This window comes from Eleutherodactylus coqui, chromosome 11, assembly GCF_035609145.1.
Source record: "Eleutherodactylus coqui strain aEleCoq1 chromosome 11, aEleCoq1.hap1, whole genome shotgun sequence".
In the NCBI taxonomy this organism is placed as follows: Eukaryota; Metazoa; Chordata; class Amphibia; order Anura; family Eleutherodactylidae; genus Eleutherodactylus; species Eleutherodactylus coqui.
The window spans coordinates 1,613,776-1,638,463 of record NC_089847.1 but is presented as its reverse complement, the minus strand read 5'-3'; the positions used below and the strand labels follow the sequence as shown (position 1 = coordinate 1,638,463).

General features: G+C 54.0%; 1 protein-coding gene across 1 annotated transcript in view; it reads left to right on the top strand.

Moving 5' to 3' along the window:
• Positions 1-24,688, top strand: part of BANP (BTG3 associated nuclear protein) — a 364,607-nt gene that overhangs the window by 330,475 nt on the left and 9,444 nt on the right. The window contains exon 12 of the mRNA XM_066583886.1: positions 23,979-24,122. Within this exon, the coding sequence (XP_066439983.1) occupies positions 23,979-24,122 (144 nt within the window). The remainder of the gene's footprint in view (positions 1-23,978; positions 24,123-24,688) is intronic.

The following is a 24,688-nucleotide window of genomic DNA, read 5'->3' as shown; positions in this document are numbered from 1 at the left end:
CTGCGCTGTGGATGAGGGATACAATGTAGGGGGCCGCTGCACTGTGGATGAGGGATACAATGTAGGGCAGAGCGGTGCTGTGGATGAGGGATACAATGTAGGGCAGAGCGGTGCTGTGGATGAGGGATACAATGTAGGGCAGAGCGGTGCTGTGGATGAGGGATACAATGTAGGGCAGGGAAGTGCTGTGGATGAGGGATACAATGTAGGGGGGCGCGGTGCTGTGGATGAGGGATACAATGTAGGGGGGCGCTGCGCTGTGGATGAGGGATACAATGTAGGGGGCCGCTGCACTGTGGATGAGGGATACAATGTAGGGCAGAGCGGTGCTGTGGATGAGGGATACAATGTAGGGCAGAGCGGTGCTGTGGATGAGGGATACAATGTAGGGCAGGGAAGTGCTGTGGATGAGGGATACAATGTAGGGGGGCGCTGCGCTGTGGATGAGGGATACAATATAGGGGCCGCTGCACTGTGGATGAGGGATACAATGTAGGGCAGGGAAGTGCTGTGGATGAGGGATACAATGTAGGGGGGCGCTGCACTGTGGATGAGGGATACAATGTAGGGGGGCGCTGCGCTGTGGATGAGGGATACAATATAGGGGCCGCTGCACTGTGGATGAGGGATACAATGTAGGGCGGCGCGGTGCTGTGGATGAGGGATACAATGTAGGGCGGCACGGTGCTGTGTATGAGGGATACAATGTAGGGCAGAGCGGTGCTGTGGATGAGGGATACAATGTAGGGCGGTGCGGTGCTGTGGATGAGGGATACAATGTAGGGCAGCGCGGTGCTGTGGATGAGGGATACAATAGAGGGCGGGGAGGTGCTGTGGATGAGGGATACAATGTAGGGCGGCACGGTGCTGTGGATGAGGGATACAATGTAGGGCGGCGCGGTGCTGTGGATGAAGGATACAATGTAGGGTGGCACGGTGCTGTGTATGAGGGATACAATGTAGGGCAGAGCGGTGCTGTGGATGAGGGATACAATGTAGGGGGGCGCTGCGCTGTGGATGAGGGATACAATATAGGGGCCGCTGCACTGTGGATGAGGGATACAATGTAGGGCGGCGCGGTGCTGTGGATGAGGGATACAATGTAGGGCGGCACGGTGCTGTGTATGAGGGATACAATGTAGGGCAGAGCGGTGCTGTGGATGAGGGATACAATGTAGGGCGGTGCGGTGCTGTGGATGAGGGATACAATGTAGGGCAGCGCGGTGCTGTGGATGAGGGATACAATAGAGGGCGGGGAGGTGCTGTGGATGAGGGATACAATGTAGGGCGGCGTGGTGCTGTGGATGAGGGATACAATGTAGGGCGGCGCGGTGCTGTGGATGAGGGATACAATGTAGGGCGGCACGGTGCTGTGTATGAGGGATACAATGTAGGGCAGAGCGGTGCTGTGGATGAGGGATACAATGTAGGGCGGTGCGGTGCTGTGGATGAGGGATACAATGTAGGGCAGCGCGGTGCTGTGGATGAGGGATACAATAGAGGGCGGGGAGGTGCTGTGGATGAGGGATACAATGTAGGGCGGCACGGTGCTGTGGATGAGGGATACAATGTAGGGCGGGGCGGTGCTGTGGATGAGGGATACAATGTAGGGCAGCGCGGTGCTGTGGATGAGGGATACAATAGAGGGCGGGGAGGTGCTGTGGATGAGGGATACAATGTAGGGCGGGGAGGTGCTGTGTATGAGGGATACAATAGAGGGCGGGGAGGTGCTGTGGATGAGGGATACAATGTAGGGCGGGGAGGTGCTGTGTATGAGGGATACAATGTAGGGCAGAGCGGTGCTGTGGATGAGGGATACAATGTAGGGCGGTGCTGTGGATGAGGGATACAATGTAGGGCAGCGCGGTGCTGTGGATGAGGGATACAATAGAGGGCGGGGAGGTGCTGTGGATGAGGGATACAATGTAGGGCGGCACGGTGCTGTGTATGAGGGATACAATGTAGGGCAGAGCGGTGCTGTGGATGAGGGATACAATGTAGGGCGGTGCGGTGCTGTGGATGAGGGATACAATGTAGGGCAGCGCGGTGCTGTGGATGAGGGATACAATAGAGGGCGGGGAGGTGCTGTGGATGAGGGATACAATGTAGGGCGGCACGGTGCTGTGGATGAGGGATACAATGTAGGGCGGGGCGGTGCTGTGGATGAGGGATACAATGTAGGGCAGCGCGGTGCTGTGGATGAGGGATACAATAGAGGGCGGGGAGGTGCTGTGGATGAGGGATACAATGTAGGGCGGGGAGGTGCTGTGTATGAGGGATACAATAGAGGGCGGGGAGGTGCTGTGGATGAGGGATACAATGTAGGGCGGGGAGGTGCTGTGTATGAGGGATACAATGTAGGGCGGTGCTGTGGATGAGGGATACAATGTAGGGCAGCGCGGTGCTGTGGATGAGGGATACAATAGAGGGCGGGGAGGTGCTGTGGATGAGGGATACAATATAGGGGGGCGCGGTGCTGTGGAGGCTTTATGGATGAGGGTGGTGAGTGTGAATTGTATTCTGTATGTAACGGGCAGCCTGGCAGTGGCTGGCACAGGGCAGAGGCGTCCGAGTAGCGGCTGGACAGGAAGATGAGCCTGGCTGCCGCATTCAGGATGGATTGGAGGGGGTAGAGTCTGGTGCAGGGGAGGCCGATCAGCAACGAGTTGCAATAATCGAGCCGGGAGTGGATGAGGGCAACAGTGAGCGTTTATAGCGTGTCCACGGTGAGAAAAGAGCGGATTCTTGTGATGTTCTTGAGGTGCAGCTGACATGTTCGGGCGAGAGATTGGATGTAGGGGGTAAAGGAGAGATCGGAGTCGGATATGACCCCAAGGCAGCTGGCATGCTGGGAGTTATGGTGCCACACACTGAGATGGAGATGTCAGGATGAGGTCGGTTAGTGGAGGGTGGAAATACCAGCAGGTCAGTTTTAGAGAGGTTTAGTTTTAGGTAGAGAGAGGACATAGTGTTAGAGACAGCGGACAGACAGTTGGTGATGTTTTGGAGTAAAGGTGCAGAGATGTCACGGGCAGAGGTGTATAGCTGGGTGTCATCAGCATAGAGGGGGTATTGGAGGCCAAATCTCCTGATGGTTTGTCCAATAGGGACTGGGTAGATGGAGAAAAGGAGGGGGCCGAGGACCGAGCCCTGGGGTACCCCAACAGCAAGGGGAAGAGGAGGGGAGGTAGAGCCAGCAAAGGAGACACTGAAAGAGCGGTCAGACAGGTAAGAGGAGAACCAGGAGAGGGCAGTGTCCTTCAGGCCGAGGGGTATCCGAGTACTGACGGTTATACCGCTATAGGCCAACTCCAGCTCTGCCGTCCAGGCCTCATTGACACAAGCGTGTCCGGTTTTAGCGCTTGATGAGCACCGTGTGGCGTCTGTAGGCTCGTCCGCCGTTTGCGTCTCCGCGTCAGCCTTGTCCTTCTGTTGGTTTTCTTGCACACACATTACATCCTGCAGGTAGTCCAGTTTTTCCCCCTAGGAATTGCTTAGTATTTATCATAGAACATCCCCCCTCTGTTTGCTCTGTTATTGGGCTGTTCTGCGCTCCCATTGACTTGAATGGGTGACTCCTAAAAGTTGGACCAGCATAGGATATAATATGTGATCTAATAGCGCCTAGCTGTATAACCCCGCTGCAAGCATACGGATGTGAATAAGCCCTTAGTGTCCAGCCGGCGCCGGTACCTTTGGTCCTCCGTTACATTGCCGCTTGTCTTCAGACACTACAATCCCGTTGCCGATGGGCTGATTGAGCAGCAGTGCTTGTCGCTCACGGCACATTATATGGCCGATCCTCGTTAAATGCAGCTGATTGGTCGTCCGCGTAGAGTCCTGCGGCGTTGTGGAGCGCCACCTGCTGGAGCTCGGTGTGTTCTCTGCGGTACGGGATATAAGGTAACAGTATAGCCGCTTCCATACGCTGCAGGAGCCTTACTGGACGTCTTCCCGACTCTCGGCTGAACACTTGTCAAAGTGGCAGCATTGTGATGATAAGATGTTGATGTAACGGCGACCGCAACTCTCTGCTAGCAGCCACCTCACCGGCCGGCTCCTCTCATCGGAGGCAGAACATAAGCAACAGTCAAACATTTACCAGTTATTCCTAGAGGTGAAGCCCTGCCCGCCGCGGGACGCCCTCAACCACACGGCGCACAATGACTTGTTGTCATTGGTTACTTCGGACAGGAAATCCACCCACCAAAGTTGCTGCAATCTGAAAGTTTTTGAATTCTTCAGATGGGTTATTCATGCCAGGACTTCAGTGCGGGGCTTTACTGTGACTCCTGGGTGGTCCTCTGCAGGCGGCTTCACCAGCCACGTGCGGTATGACAAGCCCGACTGTCACAGCTTCGAGGCGTTCACCACTTTCCAGTTACGTCTGCAGTGCCCTGACACAGGCCACTGTAATGACCCCATTCCTTACCGGAAGGTTCCAGTTCCTGCTGCCCATGAATTGCATTGGAAGTGTTCAGCAACTGCGCAGAAGTGGACGCAGCTGTGGAAATAGTCCCGAGAGCCAATCATGTGACTGCTACCATCTGGATACCCATGGATGCTGGCACAGCTGATTCATGGGCAGCACTCCAGGAACGAGGGGGAGGATCTAGTTGCCCGTGTCTGAAAACAGCAGCGTATTTATAGAAATAAATTACTGACTTATCTTGAGGATGGGTCGTCAATATCAGATCACCAAGGGCTGCCAACTCCTGGCACTCCCACTGATCAGCCGGTTAAGCAGGTCGTGGCACTCGGATGAGTCCCCCAGCCATGATCATCCACTCTTAATTCACTACTAAAATATATCTTGATAGTCGGGATAGATGGTTTCACTGCTGCCCATAGAAGTCAATGTGCTGCAAAGTGAGAGAAGCAGAGACACTGCTGCTGAAGACTCTAGGAAGTGTTCTATCTCATCTCAGTGCTGGACTCACATCTACACTGCTCGGACCTGCTGTATAAGGATAGGGGAGTGGGACCTTCTCTCTGTGTATTATATAGGACAGATAGAGATATGGGAGCAGAATTTCCAAAACTTGAGTCTTCTCCTGAAGGAATAGGCTACCATACTCATCTGTGTCCAGTAGATTTCTGGCTTGGCTATGGAGAGGCCTGTAGATGTGGGCCGAGAAGGGTATGGTTTGTCTTTAATGAGACCTCCTAGACGGTGTGAGGAGACTTATAAGGCCATCTATGCTCCTCTGGGAAATATAGGCCTCTCACCAAGCCAGCTAACCTGCTGCACACCGATGAGGGACCGAAGCCCCCAAACAGCCATCGATACATGGTCAGACTCTGGCTTTGGCTTACAGCGTTATTCCCAGTGATCCCCCCGATGCGACACCTCAGAACTCTATTTAATGACACTCAAATATATAAATCAATAGAAACAGAAACCCAAAAAGGTTTGTTGCACAACATCAAGAATGTTCTCCGCATCAGAAGTTATAAGTGTGGCTCCCTTTGTCATCGGACACACATGGAGCCTGCGGTCCCCTTCCTGCCATACCCGTAGACAATCATGATGGAGTGCGGCAATGACGTCTGTGATGCTTCCCCACAGATCATGGCAGGCGGTATGGGGGCATGTAGACTCTAATCACAAGGCGTAGGGTCAACGTGGAGGCCAAGGAAGAAGTTCACTATGGTCACCACTTGCACGGCCAATCCATCTGTTTGATAGGCGCTTCTGACGTCATTATGATAATGAGGGGCGTCCTGGTGGCGTTTCCTGTTCTGGCTGCGGCAGAAGCCATATCTGTAGGATGTTCAGGTACGATATTCCCCGGCTGATTTCCTCATGGAGAAAGAAGGGTCCGGACGCTTTCCTACAGGTTGTTCACCTTGGGGGAGTCGCCCATACGCTCCACGTATGGGTTTTTCGGCTGGGTTTTTCGCCCCCTGAGATCTTCCAAGCGGTTTAATGGAACACTTCATTGCCAATAGATTAGGCCAACTGGGAAGGTTTGGGCGCCACTGGGCAAAATGCCTTGTATTGTCTTTTTTTTGGTGCCTGTCGAGATGTAATGGCTGAGCTGAGCTACTCTGTTGGGAACCATCCCTGACCGAAGACGTCATGCTTAGTTCTTACCTTATTTGTTTCTTCCCATCAAACATTACCCACTTTCAGTCCACAAATGACGACATAGAGTGACTACTAGGGTCAACATAAGCCAACATATACATATTGGGAGAGGGAATATTCACCCGGCTCTTACGGAGCTGACTATATCTATATAATGTAGTAAATGATGTAGCTGTTGGTGGAGACACGGAGCGGTACCAGAGTATTACCACAGGGTGGGTGATGCCACATTGTCCGGGAGGTCTCTGTGCCCATTGGTGTTGGAGGTGGTCTTCACTATAACCAATGGCACTAGTCCTTCCTAGCAGAATCCCCACCACCATTACAGAAACTGCTCCAAACCTCACTGGTAGGACGATGCAGTCATGTAGAAACCGCCCTCTGGGTGACCGCCAGGCCCACGTGCCGCCATCTGATTGGAAGATGGAGTACTGTTCTACACATCTGATTTGCTTATTCCTTTCTCCTGACAGCAGAGGATTGGTGGGGGCCCCAATATGTTTGTTACCATAGTGTAAATCCCAGCTCTTTGCATGCTTAGGTTGGGTTCACATGGGGAGGAATTTCCGTGCAGCAATTCCACCCGCGGCTCCTAATCCCAGGATGAGATTTTGCAAAAATCCCATCCACACGGAACGGCTGATCTGTTGCAGCAAAGCCGTGCGGAAACGGACACGCGGCGCGAAATTCAATTCCACGGCATGTCACTTCTTTTTTTTCCCGCTGTGGCCTCACTCCTCTCTATGTGGAGAGAGAAAGCCGCAGCGAAATACCAGCGGCCGAACCGCTCCAAAACCCGTGATGAAATGCTGCGTCTCTCCTGCGGAAATCTTGTGATTTTTTTGGTGCGGCCAAGCCGCGGGATTTCTGTCCCGTGAGAACCCAGTGGGCGCTCTTGCTGAATGATTGGCAGCCTTTCCTGTATGAGGCATCTTGTACAGCCAACTCTACTAACACCCAGATGGCCGTCGGTCACAGATTAGGACTGCCCACTGGACTCCTCAGCACTAAGGCAGCTGAATGTAGTTCTCGCTCACGACCTGAAGGTTGCGAGTCAGGTAGCCAGCTCAAGGTTGACTCAGCCTACCATCCTTCCAAGGTTGATAAAATGAGCCCAAAGTTTGGTGGGGGGGAGGGGGGAAGGGGTAATAAATAAATTACCTGAAAGCGCTGTGGAATAAGTTGGCGCTATACGAATAACAAGTCGCTTCCCTTAGCAAGAAGGGATTTCATTCAGTAAGTTACAAGTTATTGAATCTGCTGCAGATCAGAAGGTGGCAGGTCTGGGGGTCTTGGTGTCTGGAGGGCCTTGAGGTCTGGGGGTCTTGAGGTCTGGGAGTCTTGATGTCTGGAGGGCCTTGAGGTCTAGGGGTCTTGATGTCTGGAGGTCCTTGAGGTCTGGGGGGCTTGATGTCTGGAGGGCCTTGAGGTCTGGGGAGCTTGATGTCTGGAGGGCCTTGAGGTCTGGGGGGCTTGATGTCTGGAGGGCCTTGAGGTCTGGGGGGCTTGATGTCTGGAGGGCCTTGAGGTCTGGGAGTCTTGGTGTCTGGAGGGCCTTGAGGTCTGGGAGTCTTGGTGTCTGGAGGGCCTTGAGGTCTGGGGGGCTTGATGTCTGGAGGGCCTTGAGGTCTGGGAGTCTTGGTGTCTGGAGGGCCTTGAGGTCTGGGAGTCTTGGTGTCTGGAGGGCCTTGAGGTCTGGGGGTCTTGATGTCTGGAGGGCCTTGAGGTCTGGGAGTCTTGGTGTCTGGAGGGCCTTGAGGTCTGGGGGTCTTGATGTCTGGAGGGCCTTGAGGTCTGGGGTTCTTGATGTCTGGAGGGCCTTGAGGTCTGGGGTTCTTGATGTCTGGAGGGCCTTGAGGTCTGGGAGTCTTGATGTCTGGAGGGCCTTGAGGTCTAGGGGTCTTGATGTCTGGGGGGCTTGGTGTCTGGAGGGCCTTGAGGTCTTGGGGTCTTGAGGTCTGGGGGTCTTGAGGTCTAGGGGTCTTGATGTCTGGAGGGCCATGAGGTCTGGGGGCCTTGATGTCTGGAGGGCCTTGAGGTCTTAACGTCTGGGGGTCTTGATGTCTGGGGGCCTTGAGATCTCGGGGTCTTGATGTCTGAAGGGCCTTGAGGTCTAGAGGTCTTGATGTCTTGGGGGTCTAGGGGTCTTGAGGTCTAGGGGTCTTGATGTCTGGGGGCCATGAGGTCTCGGGGTCTTGATGTCTGAAGGGCCTTGAGGTCTAGAGGTCTTGATGTCTTGGGGTCTGGGGGTCTTGAGGTCTAGGGGTCTTGAGGTCTAGGGGTCTTGAGGTCTAGGGGTCTTGAGGTCTGGAGGGCCTTGAGGTCTGGGGGTCTTGATGTCTGGGGGCCTTGAGGTCTCGGGGTCTTGAGGTCTCGGGGTCTTGATGTCTGAAGGGCCTTGAGGTCTAGAGGTCTTGATGTCTGGGGGTCTTGATGTCTGGGGGTCTTGATGTCTGGGGGTCTGGGGGTCTTGAGGTCTAGGGGTCTTGAGGTCTAGGGGTCTTGATGTCTGGAGGGCCTTGAGGTCTGGAGGGCCTTGAGGTCTGGAGGGCCTTGGGGTCTCGGGGTCTTGATGTCTGAAGGGCCTTGAGGTCTAGAGGTCTTGATGTCTGGGGGCCTTGGGGTCTGGGGGTCTTGATGTCTGGGGGCCTTGGGGTCTGGGGGCCTTGAGGTCTGGGGGCCTTGGGGTCTGGGGGTCTTGGGGTCTGGGGGTCTTGAGGTCTGGGGGTCTTGAGGTCTGGGGGTCTTGAGGTCTGGGGGTCTTGAGGTCTGGGGGTCTTGAGGTCTGGACGGCCTTGAGGTCTGGAGGGCCTTGAGGTCTGGGGGCCTTGAGGTCTGGGGGTCTAGGGGTCTTGATGTCTGGAGGGCCTTGAGGTCTGGGGGTCTAGGGGTCTTGATGTCTGGAGGGCCTTGAGGTCTGGGGGCCTTGGGGTCTGGGGGCCTTGAGGTCTGGGGGTCTTGATGTCTGGAGGGCCTTGAGGTCTGGCGGTCTTGATGTCTGGAGGGCCTTGGGGTCTGGGGGTCTTGGGGTATTGAGGTCTGGGGGTCTTGGGGTATTGAGGTCTGGGGGTCTGGGGGCCTTGGGGTCTGTGGGCCTTGGGGTCTGGGGGTCTTGAGGTCTAGGGGTCTTGATATCTGGAGGGCCTTGAGGTCTGGGGGTCTGGGGGCATAGTATGGTGGGAACACAGTTAAATTGTGACAAGTGTGCACTCCACATGAGACGTCCTACATGTCCTCCTAGGACTGCGAGGAGCGAGTGCTGCAGCAGCGACAGATGTGTGCAAACATCTGCAGCTCAATTAGAAGCAGCTCTCGGTGACTCATCAAAGAGCCTCTAATTCTTGCCTGCAGCCCACCCCTCCCCCGACTCCCTAATATTTAATTAGACTCCTTCACTATTGTTTTCTGATTTAAAGCAGTATTCAGTTTAAGGACGAGCCTGATGGAATTTCCCAGAATCTTCCGGGCGGAGGAGGCCGGCAGCACCTTGTGGGCAGGGGTGCCGGCTGCAGCCCATACTTCATGGACGATGATTTGCACTTTGGCGTTAATAGAAGCCGTGACGTCAAACGGACAGAAGAGCCGGTCGGGCTGTGAGTCATGGTTAGGAATGCAGAGTCACATGTCGCGCAGCACACATGGCTCATCGTGAGAGCTGCGTACAGAAGTCAGCTGGGACAAGATGCAAATGGCAGCTTCTTACCGCCTGTTCCTAGATAAGCGCCTGCATCCTGTCAGCAGCGTGATTACTGCCAGGTCAGGTGATGCAACATGACTGCTGCTTCACCTACGCTGAGGACCCGCCGTCGGACCCTGTACCTCACCGTCATACCCTGTACCCCGCCGTCAGACCCAGCAGCCCGCCGTCAGACCCTGTACCCCGCCGTCAGACCCTGTACCCCGCCGTCATACCCTGTACCCCGCCATCATACCCTGTACCCCGCCGGCAGACCCTGCAGCCCACCGGCAGACCCTGCACCCTGCTGGCAGACCCTACAGCCCGTCAGCAGAACCTGCAGATGTCCCCTCTCAGTGTAATCCTGTCTTTACAGTGGTGGAGGAGGTGAGCTGTGACTATTGAGAATGGTGGGTCCTGTGTTACCTATATATAGGTGTCTCCTCTCAGTGTAATCCTGTCTGTACAGGGAGGGGAGGAGGTGAGCTGTGACTATTGTGAATGGTGGGTCCTGTGTTATCTATATATAGGTGTCCCCTCTCAGTGTAATCCTGCCTGTGCAGGGAGGGGAGGAGGTGAGCTGTGACTATTGTGAATGGTGGGTCCTGTGTTATTTATATATAGGTGTCTCCTCTCAGTGTAATCCTGCCTGTACAGGGAGGGGAGGAGGTGAGCTGTGACTATTGTGAATGGTGGGTCCTGTGCTATCTATATATTGGTGTCTCCTCTCAGTGTAATCCTGCCTGTGATGATGGTGAGGTGACGGCTAAGAAGTTTCCTATACTGAACAGTAAGTATCAGACTATTATTAGGCTTAGTGTGCAGGGAGGGGAGGGGGTGAGCTGTGTCAGTCTATTATTAGACTTTGAGGGTAGGCTACAGGTATGCTAATGTGAACATTTGCTGGGGGGTTGGTCATGTCCTCTTACTTACCTGCTATGAGGCTCTTCTTAGCTGCAGTTCGCACTCCTTGTGTATTGTCTGCACCCTGGATGTATGTGGGATCTGGCCCTGGCGATTCCTCTCTGCGCTGCACAGCCGTCATCGGAGCATCACCTGCATAATCTCATCTCCGCAGGCTTGGCAACGGCCCGATTACACCTCATTTCTTTCTTTGTTTGCAGACCAGATTTGGAGCTGGGAAGGGATATTTGGCTTCTATGTCTGGATGAGCAGCGCAGGATAGTGGGCTGCCGGCTGGGCGGGGGTCTTCGATACGATGGACAGCCCGGCGGCACTTTAGCACATTAACCCTTTCCAATCCACTGTCTGACGTCTGAAGACATTATGATTTAAGGCTGTACAGCTCCGATGTTGGAAGACGTCCGTCGGGGTTCTCTTACTGTATATTGCCAGCCTCTCTGCTGTCAGAGCCTATCCAACGTGTTACCTCATGCAGTACTGGCTTTAGCCAGCAGATAGCGCCGTTGTATAACGGCAGAAAAACAGTAAGCCCCCTAGGAAAACCAGGATACAAATTGGATTGGAAAGGGTTAATAAATGTTAAAAGGCCCTTTTTGACGGAACGACGTTGAAACGAGTGAAAGTGAACAAGAATCGTGCTGAACGCGGACAATATAACGGCGCTGGTGTCTGTATTCTGCAGCCGTACCAATCAGCGTCGCCCGTTGACTTATCGCTGTGTCCGCAGCGCTCATTCACTTACACAACCAGCGGGAGCGGCTGACGCCATTCGCTTGATCAGTGTTTGGTGTGAAGGACCCTTCCATTTGGGTCATTAGGGAACCCCTGGGGGTCACATATATATCGGGTACCTCGGCAGACGTATAGAACAACACCTCGGTGCCTCTCCTGACGGCTGCGGCCGGTTTACCAGCCATCGGACGCATCGGTGTGTCTGCGGTACAACGGAGTGAAATGTTATTAAGCAGAGGTTTCCCAGACAGATACAATGACGGCTTCTGAGGTCCCCGGGGAGTCCCTAATCTCACCGTCTTAGTAATCAGCTTCCTCTTCATTCCTTCCTCACAAGTCACGACGACCCGAGAAGAACATAAACATGCAGGCGAAGGAGCGATCAGCGAATACTTCATGCCCTGTTTATTCATCTGCCATGAGATGAGCTCGTAGGTGGCATAAAAGGGGGTGAGCTCGTAGGTGGCATAAAAGGGGGTGAGCTCGTAGGTGGCATAAAAGTGGATTAGCTCGTGGGTGGCATAAAAGGGGCTGAGCTCGTAGGTGGCATAAAAGGGGGTGAGCTCGTAGGTGGCATAAAAGTGGATTAGCTCATGGGTGGCATAAAAGGGGGTGAGCTCGTAGGTGGCATAACGGGGTGAGCTCGTGGGTGGCATAAAAGGGGATGAGCTCGTAGGTGGCATAAAAAGGGGTGAGCTCGTAGGTGGCATAAAAGGGGGTGAGCTCGTAGGTGGCATAAAAGTGGGTTAGCTCGTGGGTGGCATAAAAGAGGGTGAGCTCGTAGGTGGCATAACGGGGTGAGCTCGTGGGTGTCATAAAAGGGGGTGAGCTCGTAGGTGGCATAAAGGGGTGAGCTTGTAGGTGGCATAAAAGGGGGTGAGCTCGTAGGTGGCATAAAAGGGAGTGAGCTAGTAGGTGGCATAAAAGGGGGTGAGCTAGTAGGTGGCATAAAAGGGGGTGAGCTTGTAGGTGGCATAAAAGGGGGTGAGCTCGTAGGTGGCATAAAAGGGGGTGAGCTCGGAGGTGGCATAAAAGGGGGTGAGCTCGTAGGTGGCATAAAAGTGGGTGAGCTCGTAGGTGGCATAACGGGGTGAGCTCATGGGTGGCATAAAAGGGGGTGAGCTCGTAGGTGGCATAAAAGGGGGTGAGCTTGTAGGTGGCATAAAAGGGGGTGAGCTCATAGGTGGCATAAAAGGGATTGAGCTAGTAGGTGGCATAAAAGGGGGTGAGCGAGTAGGTGGCATAAAAGGGGGTGAGCGAGTAGGTGGCATAAAAGGGGTGAGCGAGTAGGTGGCATAAAAGGGGTGAGCGAGTAGGTGGCATAAAAGGGGGTGAGCTCGTAGTTGGCTTAAAAGGGAGTGAGCGAGTAGGTGGCATAAAAGGGGGTGAGTGAGTAGGTGGCATAAAAGGGGTGAGCGAGTAGGTGGCATAAAAGGGGTGAGCGAGTAGGTGGCATAAAAGGGGGTGAGCGAGTAGGTGGCATAAAAGGGGGTGAGCGAGTAGGTGGCATAAAAGGGGGTGAGCTAGTAGGTGGCATAAAAGGAGGTGAGCTTGTAGGTGGCATAAAAGGGGGTGAGCTAGTAGGTGGCATAAAAGGGGGTGAGCTCGGAGGTGGCATAAATGGGGGTGAGCTCGGAGGTGGCATAAAAGGGGGTGAGCTCGTAGGTGGCATAAAAGGGGGTGAGCTAGTAGGTGGCATAAAAGGGGGTGAGCTTGTAGGTGGCATCAAAGGGGGTGAGCTTATAGGTGGCATCAAAGGGGGTGAGGTGGCATAAAAGGGGGTGAGCTCGTAGGTGGCATAAAAGGGGGTGAGCTCGTAGGTGTGATACGCTGTTATGTTCAGTACACAATCGCTGCCATACGCAGCTCTAGCCGGCTCACAGTGGTACAATGTGTAATACATGCAGCGTTTTACACTTATGGCCATGTGGATGATCCCTTAGACTTCCCCTCTAATTGGATGTACCACTCCGTATGGGAAGAGACATGTCGGCCACTGGGTGCAGGATGGGAAACCTCGCTATCTCGTGTGATCCGCTGGGGAGCTTCCATATCACTTGGTGGCGGTTAGAGTGTCCATATACATTAGACCTTGATGGGCGCGGACGGAGAGGGATGGGCGCGCGGACGGAGAGGGATGGGCGCGCGGACGGAGAGGGATGGGCGCGCGGACGGAGAGGGATGGGCGCGCGGACGGAGAGGGATGGGCGCGCGGACGGAGAGGGATGGGCGGGACCGGAGATGGATTGTCGCGCGGACGGAGCGGATGGGCGCAGACTGAGATGGATTGTCACGCATACAGAGACGGGTGGGCGCGTACAGAGCGGATGGGCGCGGACGGAGATGGATTGTCGCGCGTACAGAGCGGATGGGCGCGGACGGAGATGGATTGTCGCGTGTACAGAGACGGATGGGAGCGGAGGGGCGCGGACGGTGTCAATCCCAGCAATCATCTGTCAGGTGACGTCTAAGGATGAATGCTAGTTTTAGCGGATGAGAAACCATCATCATCTGGAAACAAGTGGCCGCGTTTGAAGTTGATCTTCCGCTGCCGGATGAAAGAGCTTTTCTTCTCACGTGTTTTATTTTTGCCCAGGAAGCGTCTGCTTGATGTGATGCCAGCCGGGTAATTGTAAGAAGATGCTTCCTCCTTCACACATTCAGTAACCTGGCAGAGGATGGTCCCACGTAATTCGGCAGATGAGATGTTTGGTGACCCCTCTGTGACCCGTAAATCACTTATTGGTAAACGTGAGCGCAGGTTACATTATTCATGGGGTGATACATGGGCCACGATGCTACATAACCCTATGGGGGTCCTGCCTGCCCACCCCGCCGCTCCGCCTTGTGACTGATGGGTTCACTATCTGCAGCCGGACGCTCACTCATGACTCACCATGGCGGCGTGGTTTCTACGGTCTTACATTCTGCATCACATGGAGGTCTTTCCACCTCATCCCATTGCAGGTGACTCTGGGGGGTCTCCAGATATCGGTAATGACCTCGGCTCATCTGTGCGCGACCCCTAAATCCAAGCAACAGTCAGGAGTTTATGTAGAAGTCCTCAAACTGGTTAATGAAATGTCTGTTGACTCATCTCTTGTAAATGTGACCGCATGCCGAAGCCTTTCCAGCTTATCTATACGGGCTTACTATCAGCACATTCTACTGGTGAGTCACCAAAACATGGTGATTACAGCTATTACCCCATTAAATGAGAACCATACACCGCACCGCCGCTGCTGGAGCATCAGTCGGTCCCGTCATCCCCATGTAAGGCGAGGAGAACACCAACCCAGGATGTTCTCTCCTGCTCCGTCCTGCCCACCATCGCTGCCCTTACCCTTGGGGCCGGATACTGGTCACTTATCATGTGGCCGATCCTAGCTGGGATGATACTGATGGACGCTGAGCAGTAGGAGACCCGTGCCGGGATGTGATCACGAGGACATACCTGCTGCCAGTCCTGGGTATTCACGCTCTCTGCTCACGCCCCGCGCACTTGCTTTGCTCACTTGCTCTTTTTTTCTTGGCATTGGGCTGTAACACTAACAGGGGTCATCATGGGCGAATGAGGGGGCTAGAAGGAACATAGAGCACAGAAATCGTGGAGGACTCGGCCTTAGACGTACACAGACAGCTTACCTTCTCTTCAAGTCAATGAGAGTCTGTAGTGTAAGGATCGGGATGGGAATGCTGACGGAGCTTCATGTCTGGATCAGTAAACCCAGAATGGTGAAGTAGATGCCCCGTATCATCGCCTTCCTGCTGATACCTCCCACTCACCATATGGTCGGCGTGTCGGCTGGTGACACACCATATGATCGGCGTGTCGGCCGGTGACACCATATGATCGGCGTGTCGGCCGGTGACACCATATGATCGGCGTGTCGGCCGGTGACACCATATGATCGGCGTGTTGGCTGGTGACACACAATATGATCGGCGTGTCGGCTGGTGACACACAATATGATCGGTGTGTCGGCCGGTGACACCTTATGATCGGCGTGTCGGCTGGTGACACACAATATGATCGGCGTGTCGGCCGGTGACACCATATGATCAGCGTGTCGGCCGGTGACACACAATATGATCGGCGTGTCGGCTGGTGACACACAATATGATCGGCGTGTCGGCCGGTGACACCATATGATCGGCGTGTCGGCCGGTGACACCATATGATCAGCGTGTCGGCCGGTGACACCATATGATCGGTGTGTCGGCTGGTGACACACAATATGATCGGCGTGTCGGCTGGTGACACACAATATGATCGGCGTGTCGGCCGGTGACACCATATGATCGGTGTGTCGGCCGGTGACACCATATGATCAGCGTGTCGGCCGGTGACACACAATATGATCGGCGTGTCGGCTGGTGACACACAATATGATCGGCGTGTCGGCCGGTGACACCATATGATCGGCGTGTCGGCCGGTGACACCATATGATCGGCGTGTCGGCCGGTGACACCATATGATCGGCGTGTCGGCTGGTTACACACCATATGATCGGCGTGTCGGCCGGTGACACCATATGATCAGCGTGTCGGCCGGTGACACACAATATGATCGGCGTGTCGGCTGGTGACACACAATATGATCGGCGTGTCGGCCGGTGACACCATATGATCAGCGTGTCGGCCGGTGACACCATATGATCAGCGTGTCGGCCGGTGACACCATATGATCAGTGTGTCGGCTGGTGACACACAATATGATCGGCGTGTCGGCTGGTGACACACAATATGATCGGCGTGTCGGCCGGTGACACCATATGATCGGTGTGTCGGCCGGTGACACCATATGATCGGCGTGTCGGCTGGTTACACACCATATGATCGGCGTGTCGGCTGGTGACACACAATATGATCGGTGTGTCGGCCGGTGACACCATATGATCGGCGTGTCGGCTGGTTACACACCATATGATCGGCGTGTCGGCTGGTGACACACCATATGATCGGCGTGTCGGCCAGTGACATACCATATGATTGGCGTGTCGGCCGGTGACACCATATGATCGGCGTGTCGGCTGGTGACACACCATATGATCGGCGTGTCGGCTGGTGACACACAATATGATCGGCGTGTCGGCCGGTGACACCATATGATCGGCGTGTCGGCTGGTGACACACAATATGATCGACGTGTCGCCTGGTGACACCATATGATTGGCGTGTTGGCCGGTGACACACCATATGATCGACGTGTCGGCCGGTGACACACCATATGATTGGCGTGTCGGCTGGTTACACACCATATGATCGGCGTGTCGGCTGGTTACACACCATATGATCGGCGTGTCGGCTGGTGACACACCATATGATCGGCCTGTCGGCTGGTTACACACCATATGATCGGCGTGTCGGCTGGTTACACACCATATGATCGGTGTGTCGGCTGGTTACACACCATATGATCGGCGTGTCGGCTGGTTACACACCATATGATCGGCGTGTCGGCTGGTTACACACCATATGATCGGCGTGTCGGCTGGTTACACACCATATGATCGGCGTGTCGGCTGGTTACACACCATATGATCGGCGTGTCGGCTGGTTACACACCATATGATCGGCGTGTCGGCCGGTGACACCATATGATCGGCGTGTCGGCTGGTGACACACCATATGATCGGCGTGTTGGCCGGTGACACACCATATGATCGACGTGTCGGCTGGTTACACACCATATGATCGGCGTGTCGGCTGGTTACACACCATATGATCGGCGTGTCGGCCGGTGACACACCATATGATTGGCGTGTTGGCCGGTGACACCATATGATCGACGTGTCGACCAGTGACACACCATATGATCGGCGTGTCGGCCGGTGACACACCATATGATTGGCGTGTTGGCCGGTGACACCATATGATCGACGTGTCGACCGGTGACACACCATATGATCGGCGTGTCGGCCGGTGACACCATATGATCAGCGTGTCGGCCGGTGACACCATATGATCGGCGTGTCGGCTGGTTACACACCATATGATCGGCGTGTCGGCCGGTGACACACCATATGATCGGCGTGTTGGCTGGTTACACACCATATGATCGGCGTGTCGGCCGGTGACACACCATATGATCGGCGTATTGGCTGGTTACACACAATATGATCGGCGTGTCGGCTAGTTACACACCATATGATCTGCGTGTCGGCCGGTGACACCATATGATCGGCGTGTCGGCCGGTGACACCATATGATCAGCGTGTTGGCTGGTGACACACCATGTGATCGGCGTGTCGGCCGGTGACACCATATGATTGGCGTGTCCACGCCTTTCCTTCCGTGGTTTTCGATCCATTGCATCATGTGAACTCTGCCTGCTCCGGCCACAGGAGGCGCTCTCCTACTAGTCCTCTTCATCTACTTGGCACCTAATCCGTTTCAGATGCTTTCCCGCGGACCTGTGATTCTTTCCTTAAGTCGGCCTTCCTCAGGCGTTTAGCGCTTCGCTTGTTATTGCGCTGCTGCAGCCAGGAGACCCTCCAAAATTAGACCTTGGAAGGAAAATTAGTGTTTTTTCAATATTTAGGTTCGGTAAAGGGCTGTGGTTCTGCATTATTGGATTAGGGATGGAGTTCTGCGCTGGAGCCTCTCCAAGCTGTAAATATCCCAGGATAGAAATCTATGGATTACGCTGCAGTTCACATACGGTAATGGTTTTACTCCCCAGGTCTGTGGCGGTGGAGTGTCAGTCAGCGAAGTGTATCCTATTATCGGGGCGTCTCGGTATAAACGCTCGGACAGTCCATTAACGGCCTCCAGAGCTTCACCTCCACATTTGGTCCAATGATTGTATCTGCGGCTAAGATGGGCTGAAGGCTTCTCCAGCCGACCCCACAGCGTTGTAGGAAATCCTTCTCAGAATAAGGGATCCTGTGGGGCTGCCAGGAGGGCCCGCACCTTCTGCAGCGCACCGGCGCCCCGTGAATTATGGGTGATGATTGGAAGCCGCGTTCAGCTCACCGATGGAGGAGAGTAACTTTTAGGCCCGGGCTGCACGGCGGCTCTGGACACCAGACAGAGATTACGCTACGGCTCTGCTACATCCTAATGTAAGTGAGCCCAGTGATGCTGGAACATGCAAGTTACTGCAACTCAATAACCATGAGAAGTCCAAACCTGATAGATGTCTTGCAACTGTCGGGTGCAGCATCTTACAAGTCACGTCTATGTCTCCCTCCTTATCATGAAACCACTCATTGGCACGCCCGCGGCCCCTGTGATGGGTGCCTCTCTCATGGCCCCTATGACAAATTACCTCCCCTGCCTGTAACCCAACGTGACTGATGAAGAGGCCTTGTGCGTTGAAACACAATGTATTGATGGAAGTTTATAAATAAAGGAATCCCCGACCTACATGATTTTGTGAGGGACGCTCTTTATTGGCAGCTTGCGCCGTGTACCATGCTTTTCTCTTCAGTGGTTTAGTCTCCTTACCCCATGCCAACCACTATAGAGATCTGCGTATCGTCACGTTTTTACTTGCGTGTGCCCGCACATGTGCGGCGTATTTTACGCACGCTGTCCTGCACATGTGTGGCGTATTTTACGCGCGCTGTCCTACACATGTGCGGCGTATTTTACGAGCGCTGTCCTGCACATGTGCGGCATATTTTACGCACGCTGTCCTGCACATGTGTGGCGTATTTTACGCGCGCTGTCCTACACATGTGCGGCGTATTTTACGCACGCTGTCCTGCACATGTGCGGCATATTTTACGCACGCTGTCCTGCACATGTGTGGCGTATTTTACGAGCGCTGTCCTGCACATGTGCACCGTATTTTACGAGCGCTGTCCTGCACATGTGTGGCGTATTTTACGCACGCTGTCCTGCACATGTGCGGCGTATTTTACGCGCGCTGTCCTGCACATGTGCGGCGTATTTTACGAGCACTGTCCTGCACATGTGCGGCGTATTTTACGAGCGCTGTCCTGCACATGTGCGGCGTATTTTACGAGCGCTGTCCTGCACATGTGCAGCGTATTTTACGAGCGCTGTCCTGCACATGTGCGGCGTATTTTACGAGCGCTGTCCTGCACATGTGTGGCGTATTTTACACACGCTGTCCTGCACATGTGTCGCGTATTTTACGCACGCTGTCCTGCACATGTGTGGCGTATTTTACGAGCGCTGTCCTGCACATGTGCGGCGTATTTTACGAGCGCTGTCCTGCACATGTGTGGCGTATTTTACACACGCTGTCCTGCACATGTGTCGCGTATTTTACGCACGCTGTCCTGCACATCTGTGGCGTATTTTACACACGCTGTCCTGCACATGTGTGGCGTATTTTACACACGCTGTCCTGCACATGTGTCGCGTATTTTACGCACGCTGTCCTGCACATGTGTGGCGTATTTTACGCACGCTGTCCTGCACATGTGTGGCGTATTTTACACACGCTGTCCTGCACATGTGTCGCGTATTTTACGCACGCTGTCCTGCACATGTGCAGCGTATTTTACGCACGCTGTCCTGCACATGTGTGGCGTATTTTACACACGCTGTCCTGCACATGTGTCGCGTATTTTACGCACGCTGTCCTGCACATGTACGGCGTATTTTACGCACGCTGTCCTGCACATGTGTCGCGTATTTTATGCACGCTGTCCTACACATGCAACAGGCTTAAAACCGCCGCACAAACGCAAACACCATAGAGGGCGTACACGCTAAAATAGAACCTGCTGCATTCTTTTTTGCTTGCGGGACATATGTAATAAACACGCAGATGTGAGTGGACCAATGGAAGTCAATGTACTTTTATTTAGGCCGTTTACTGCGCACATCACACAATGCGGATCTGTTGGCCCAACAATGGAACTGCAGAGCGCAACATTATAGGAAAAGATGCTCCAGAATCGTTATAACATGGGGATGCAAGAACAGACTGCGCCTACTTAAAGGGGCAGTAACACATCAGACAACATCTGCTACCTTGTGTCAGTCTCATCATTTCTGTAGTATACCTACATTAAAAATGTTGTTTCTTCACCCCTAGGGGTCTCCCTTCCAACTTTTCTGAAGTCCACTGTCTGTTGTTATGTAGGGCTTTCTTAGTAACAAGGACACAGATGTTTCCATAGCAACAGAGGGAGGGGCTATCTTAACAGGCGGCTCCCCTGCACATACAGGCTGCAGGCTGACAGATCTGTAGACGCTGTGATAACAGTTTCCACAATAGCTGCCTCTTGTGTTGTTACATTGTGTGAGTGTGTGTCGGTGCATACATTACACACATTATAGTAGGTTTACTGCCTATTAGAATGACTCTAAATGTCTAATTGTCCTGGGTTAGCAGAGGGGTGGGCATTCAGATACAGTACAACATGAGAAGTAAGGGCAAGGAAGTCAGGGCAGTGAACTACTGACAGAATGCTAGGCCTGCTGCATGCCCCCTTCCTGATAGTGGATAGCAAACAACAGGAGAACCATTACATTTGGAAGACCACCTGCAAATGAGAACTGAGTGCAAAGTGCAGCAAGCGAGGGGTGGGGGAACCAGGTGGGCTTACAAAACATGTTGAAAATACAGGTTCGCTTTAAGCAACTCCTAAAGATGCATTCACACGGCCGAGACAGTCTGTAGCCGTCCATGGCCTTACTCCTTACCCTGAGGCTGGCTTCACACGGGACAGATTTGCAGCGGACGTTCTGTGCGGCAATTCCGCCCGCAGCTCCTAATACTGGGATTAGCAGCCATGTGGGCGAGATTTTCTCATCCACACGGCACGGCCAATCTGTCATGGCAAAGCCGGGCGGAATCGGCAATGCGGCGTGGAATTGACAGCCACAGCATGTCAATCCTTTTTTCTCACTCCTCTCTATGGGGAGGAAAAGCCGCAGCGGAATACCGGCGGCCGAACCCCTCCAAAACCTGCGGCGGCGAAATGATGAGGGTTTTGAAGCTGTGGAAATCTTGTTCCTTTTTGGTGCGGCCAAGCCATGAGATTTCCATCCTGTGGGAACCCAACCTAAGGCCGGCTGCACACGGCCGTGACGGACTCCGCCGCGAGCCCGTCACGGCACACCCCCCCCCCCCCCCCAGAGACCCCAATATTTACCTGTGGATCCTACGTCGTGCATGACGCGCCGCAGCGCCATGTGACACGCCGGCCACATCACATGACACGGCCGGCTGTGTCACATGTGCTACAGTGGAAGATAGCGTGACGGACGGCCGTCCACGCGTACACCCGCGGCAAATAGAGCATGCCACGGGTGAGGTCAGGTGATTTCACGGTGCGGAATTCCGCGGTGGAGCATTAAGCTTTTAGGTTCAATAGTATTACGCGGCGGAAATCCATCCGTGGGAAGGAGCCCTAAAAGTGGCAACTTTCTGGGCAAAACATGTATTTTGTGTGAAGCCCCGCCCCCTCAATGCAGCGCCGCGCGGGGGGCTCCTTACAATGGGGTCACATCAGCCTTCTGCACATGGCGCTCGTATGTGAAGCCCTTCCGTATATGTGGCTTAGATTTAAATATCAATTAAATGGAATGTTCCAGTGATGACATCATGCGGTCTCCGTGCACCCGCTGACCCGCACACATCAATCAAGCAGCAATTTGGTGCAGTTGTAGCAATATCAGCCTGCAGAGAAGACACAGGGGGCCGGTGTTTGTCTTATATTAAATACTTGCGCTAGGAATGTTCAGTAGCGAGTCAGAACGCTGCGGCGCTCCAAGCCAAACACATATGGAGCTGGCAGAGACTCTGATAATGAGTCAATACAAATGGCTGAACTTTCTATTCCCTGTAAATAGACTTTGTGTCCAGACTTCCCCATCCTGGCGATACGGCGCGGCGGCAGCTTCCTAGAATGGGTGCCGGGCTCCCTATTTCCAGCATTGCGCACGTTCTTCACTTCTCGCTCAGTTCCATCTTGCAGTCGGACATTGAATTGCAGCAACACAAAAATAAAACTTGGGGAGAAAAACAAAAACTTTTTTAGTGTATAAAATTAGCAAAATGTAAATAACCCTGAACCTGGCGTCAGCGGAGGGGAGCCGCCCGCAGGGCAGTGCCATCACCGTATCGATGCCACACAATTAATAAACCTGGTACAACACATGGACTAACAATGATGCAAGGTGTCCCATACGGCGCCTGGAGGGGGACTGTGAAATAACTCCAAACAGCAGTTGGGTCATGAAGGCGCAGCAGGCTGGTGGGGCGTTTATCAGAAAATCATTCAAACGAGCGACGATGGCCCGACGACTGAGCAGCAGACAATCGTGCGGCTCTCGTTCGTTTCATCGCCGGCTCGTGCAGCTTAAACACTGATTGTTCACTGCGTCATGAAGGAATGCGAACCGCTGAACAAGAGGGGAACGATTCTCAGCGATAAACGAGTTGGTGATGACGTCACCAGCTTGTGCAAACGAGAATCAGCACGGCTCGTTATGTGTAACAGGAGCATTGGTCACTGAGGGGTTAAAGTGAGAAAAAAAGTATCCTGGGATAGAAGGGGAATTGTATTACCTGCGGCCCTTCCTTCTCACTTTACTGCAGTGGATCCACTGGGGCCACTAAGATGACTGTGGTGCTGCTATCACTACTTTATTCAGTGGTAGTCAGACGGCGTCATGTGAGTAGTGCTGTCCAATCAGAGCAGCATGTAGTGCCGGCCAATCAGAGCAGCACGTAGTGCCAGCCAATCAGAGCAGCACGTAGTGCCGGCCAATCAGAGCAGCATGCAGTGCCGTCCAATCAGAGCAGCATGCAGTGCCGGCCAATCAGAGCAGCATGCAGTGTCGGCCAATCACAGCAGCATGCAGTGTCGGCCAATCACAGCAGCATGCAGTGCCGGCCAATCACAGCAGCATGCAGTGCCGGCCAATCACAGCAGCATGCAGTGCCGGCCAATCACAGCAGCATGTAGTGCCGGCCAATCACGGCAGCATGTAGTGCCGGCCAATCACTGCAGCATGTAGTGCCATAGACTAGCGGTGCACCACCATTGTTCAGTGTCCGTCGGGAGTCTAATGCAACTAAGGAAGATGGAACGATACCTCTGCAGCGCCACCTATTGGGTGGCAGCATTCCTTCAGTATTACTTCGCTAGTCTTAGAAGCAGGACAGCCATCTTGAAACTACAGAGGAGCCACAGGAAGCAGGAGAGGTGGGAAGAAGGGGCCCTGGGTAAGATAACTACTCCATTCCCCCTCACCCTCATCACCATAAGTGGATACTCCCTTCGTCCAGTTGGCGGAGCCATGGGGGTGGCTCCTGATTACCCCTGATTAGACACGTTGGGGTTTCAAGGGTTACTGTTGTCTGTGCCAGCGCTCGGGACGTACATGCCACTCAGTGTTTCCTGGCCATCTCTGAGAGCGCGGCGGTTGTCTACTCCGGAATCCCACCCCTGTAATCATTACTGCGGTATTTGGCTGGCATGGAGTATACAATAGTTTTCTGGAGCCTCTCCTAGATTCCTGCTTTACCTCTTCAGTGCTGGAATCAGCTGAGGGCAGCCGGGACCCCGATGTTACGACTCGTCTGGGGTCATCTCTGACGCCATCTTCCTTTGTTTCAGGTTCTCCAAGGAGCGCAGCTTATCGCAGTGGCCTCCGCTGACCCGACGTCCGGTGTAGTCGACGGCTCCCCCCTTCAGGCCAATGATATCCAGGTCCAGTATGTCCAGCTGGCGCCAGTTAGTGAAGCCTCAGCGACCACGCAGGTAAGGCAGCAGCCCTAGCTTCATCTAAAGGGTTAATGCTTGGAAGCGTATGGTATAATTGGGCGCAGCCTCACCCTCGCTGCACGATTACAGTGGTGTCTGTTTACGCCGGACACGCTTTTAAACACATGTAATTTGGAAACGTACCACGGAGACAACAAAGTGCGTGTTGTGTCGCAGCGCCGGATGTCGCTTGTGGTCTGTCATCCCTCGGAGACCAGTCACATAATGCAGGAGGTTAATACATGTGAGGGGGGGATCGGAGGGATCTCAGGGATCTCCCAGCACTGGAAAACCCAACCAGCGCCGCTGCGACCGGGTACCAACATCACCTGCGCTGATCAGAAGGGCCCGGCAGCTCCGCGGGGGCGGATCCCCACTCACCATTAATGCACTACGGGGAAATACTGCAGGGCCCAGAAGACGGCACCAAATTTGTACAGGTCTTGTTTGCGTAATAAAAATGGTGACTTTTCCCTGCTGTGCGGCTACCCACCAGCCTCCTGGCGTGTGGCGCCCCAGAATCGGGCATAAACTATAGCAGAGATGTACGGCGGGCGGAGCCG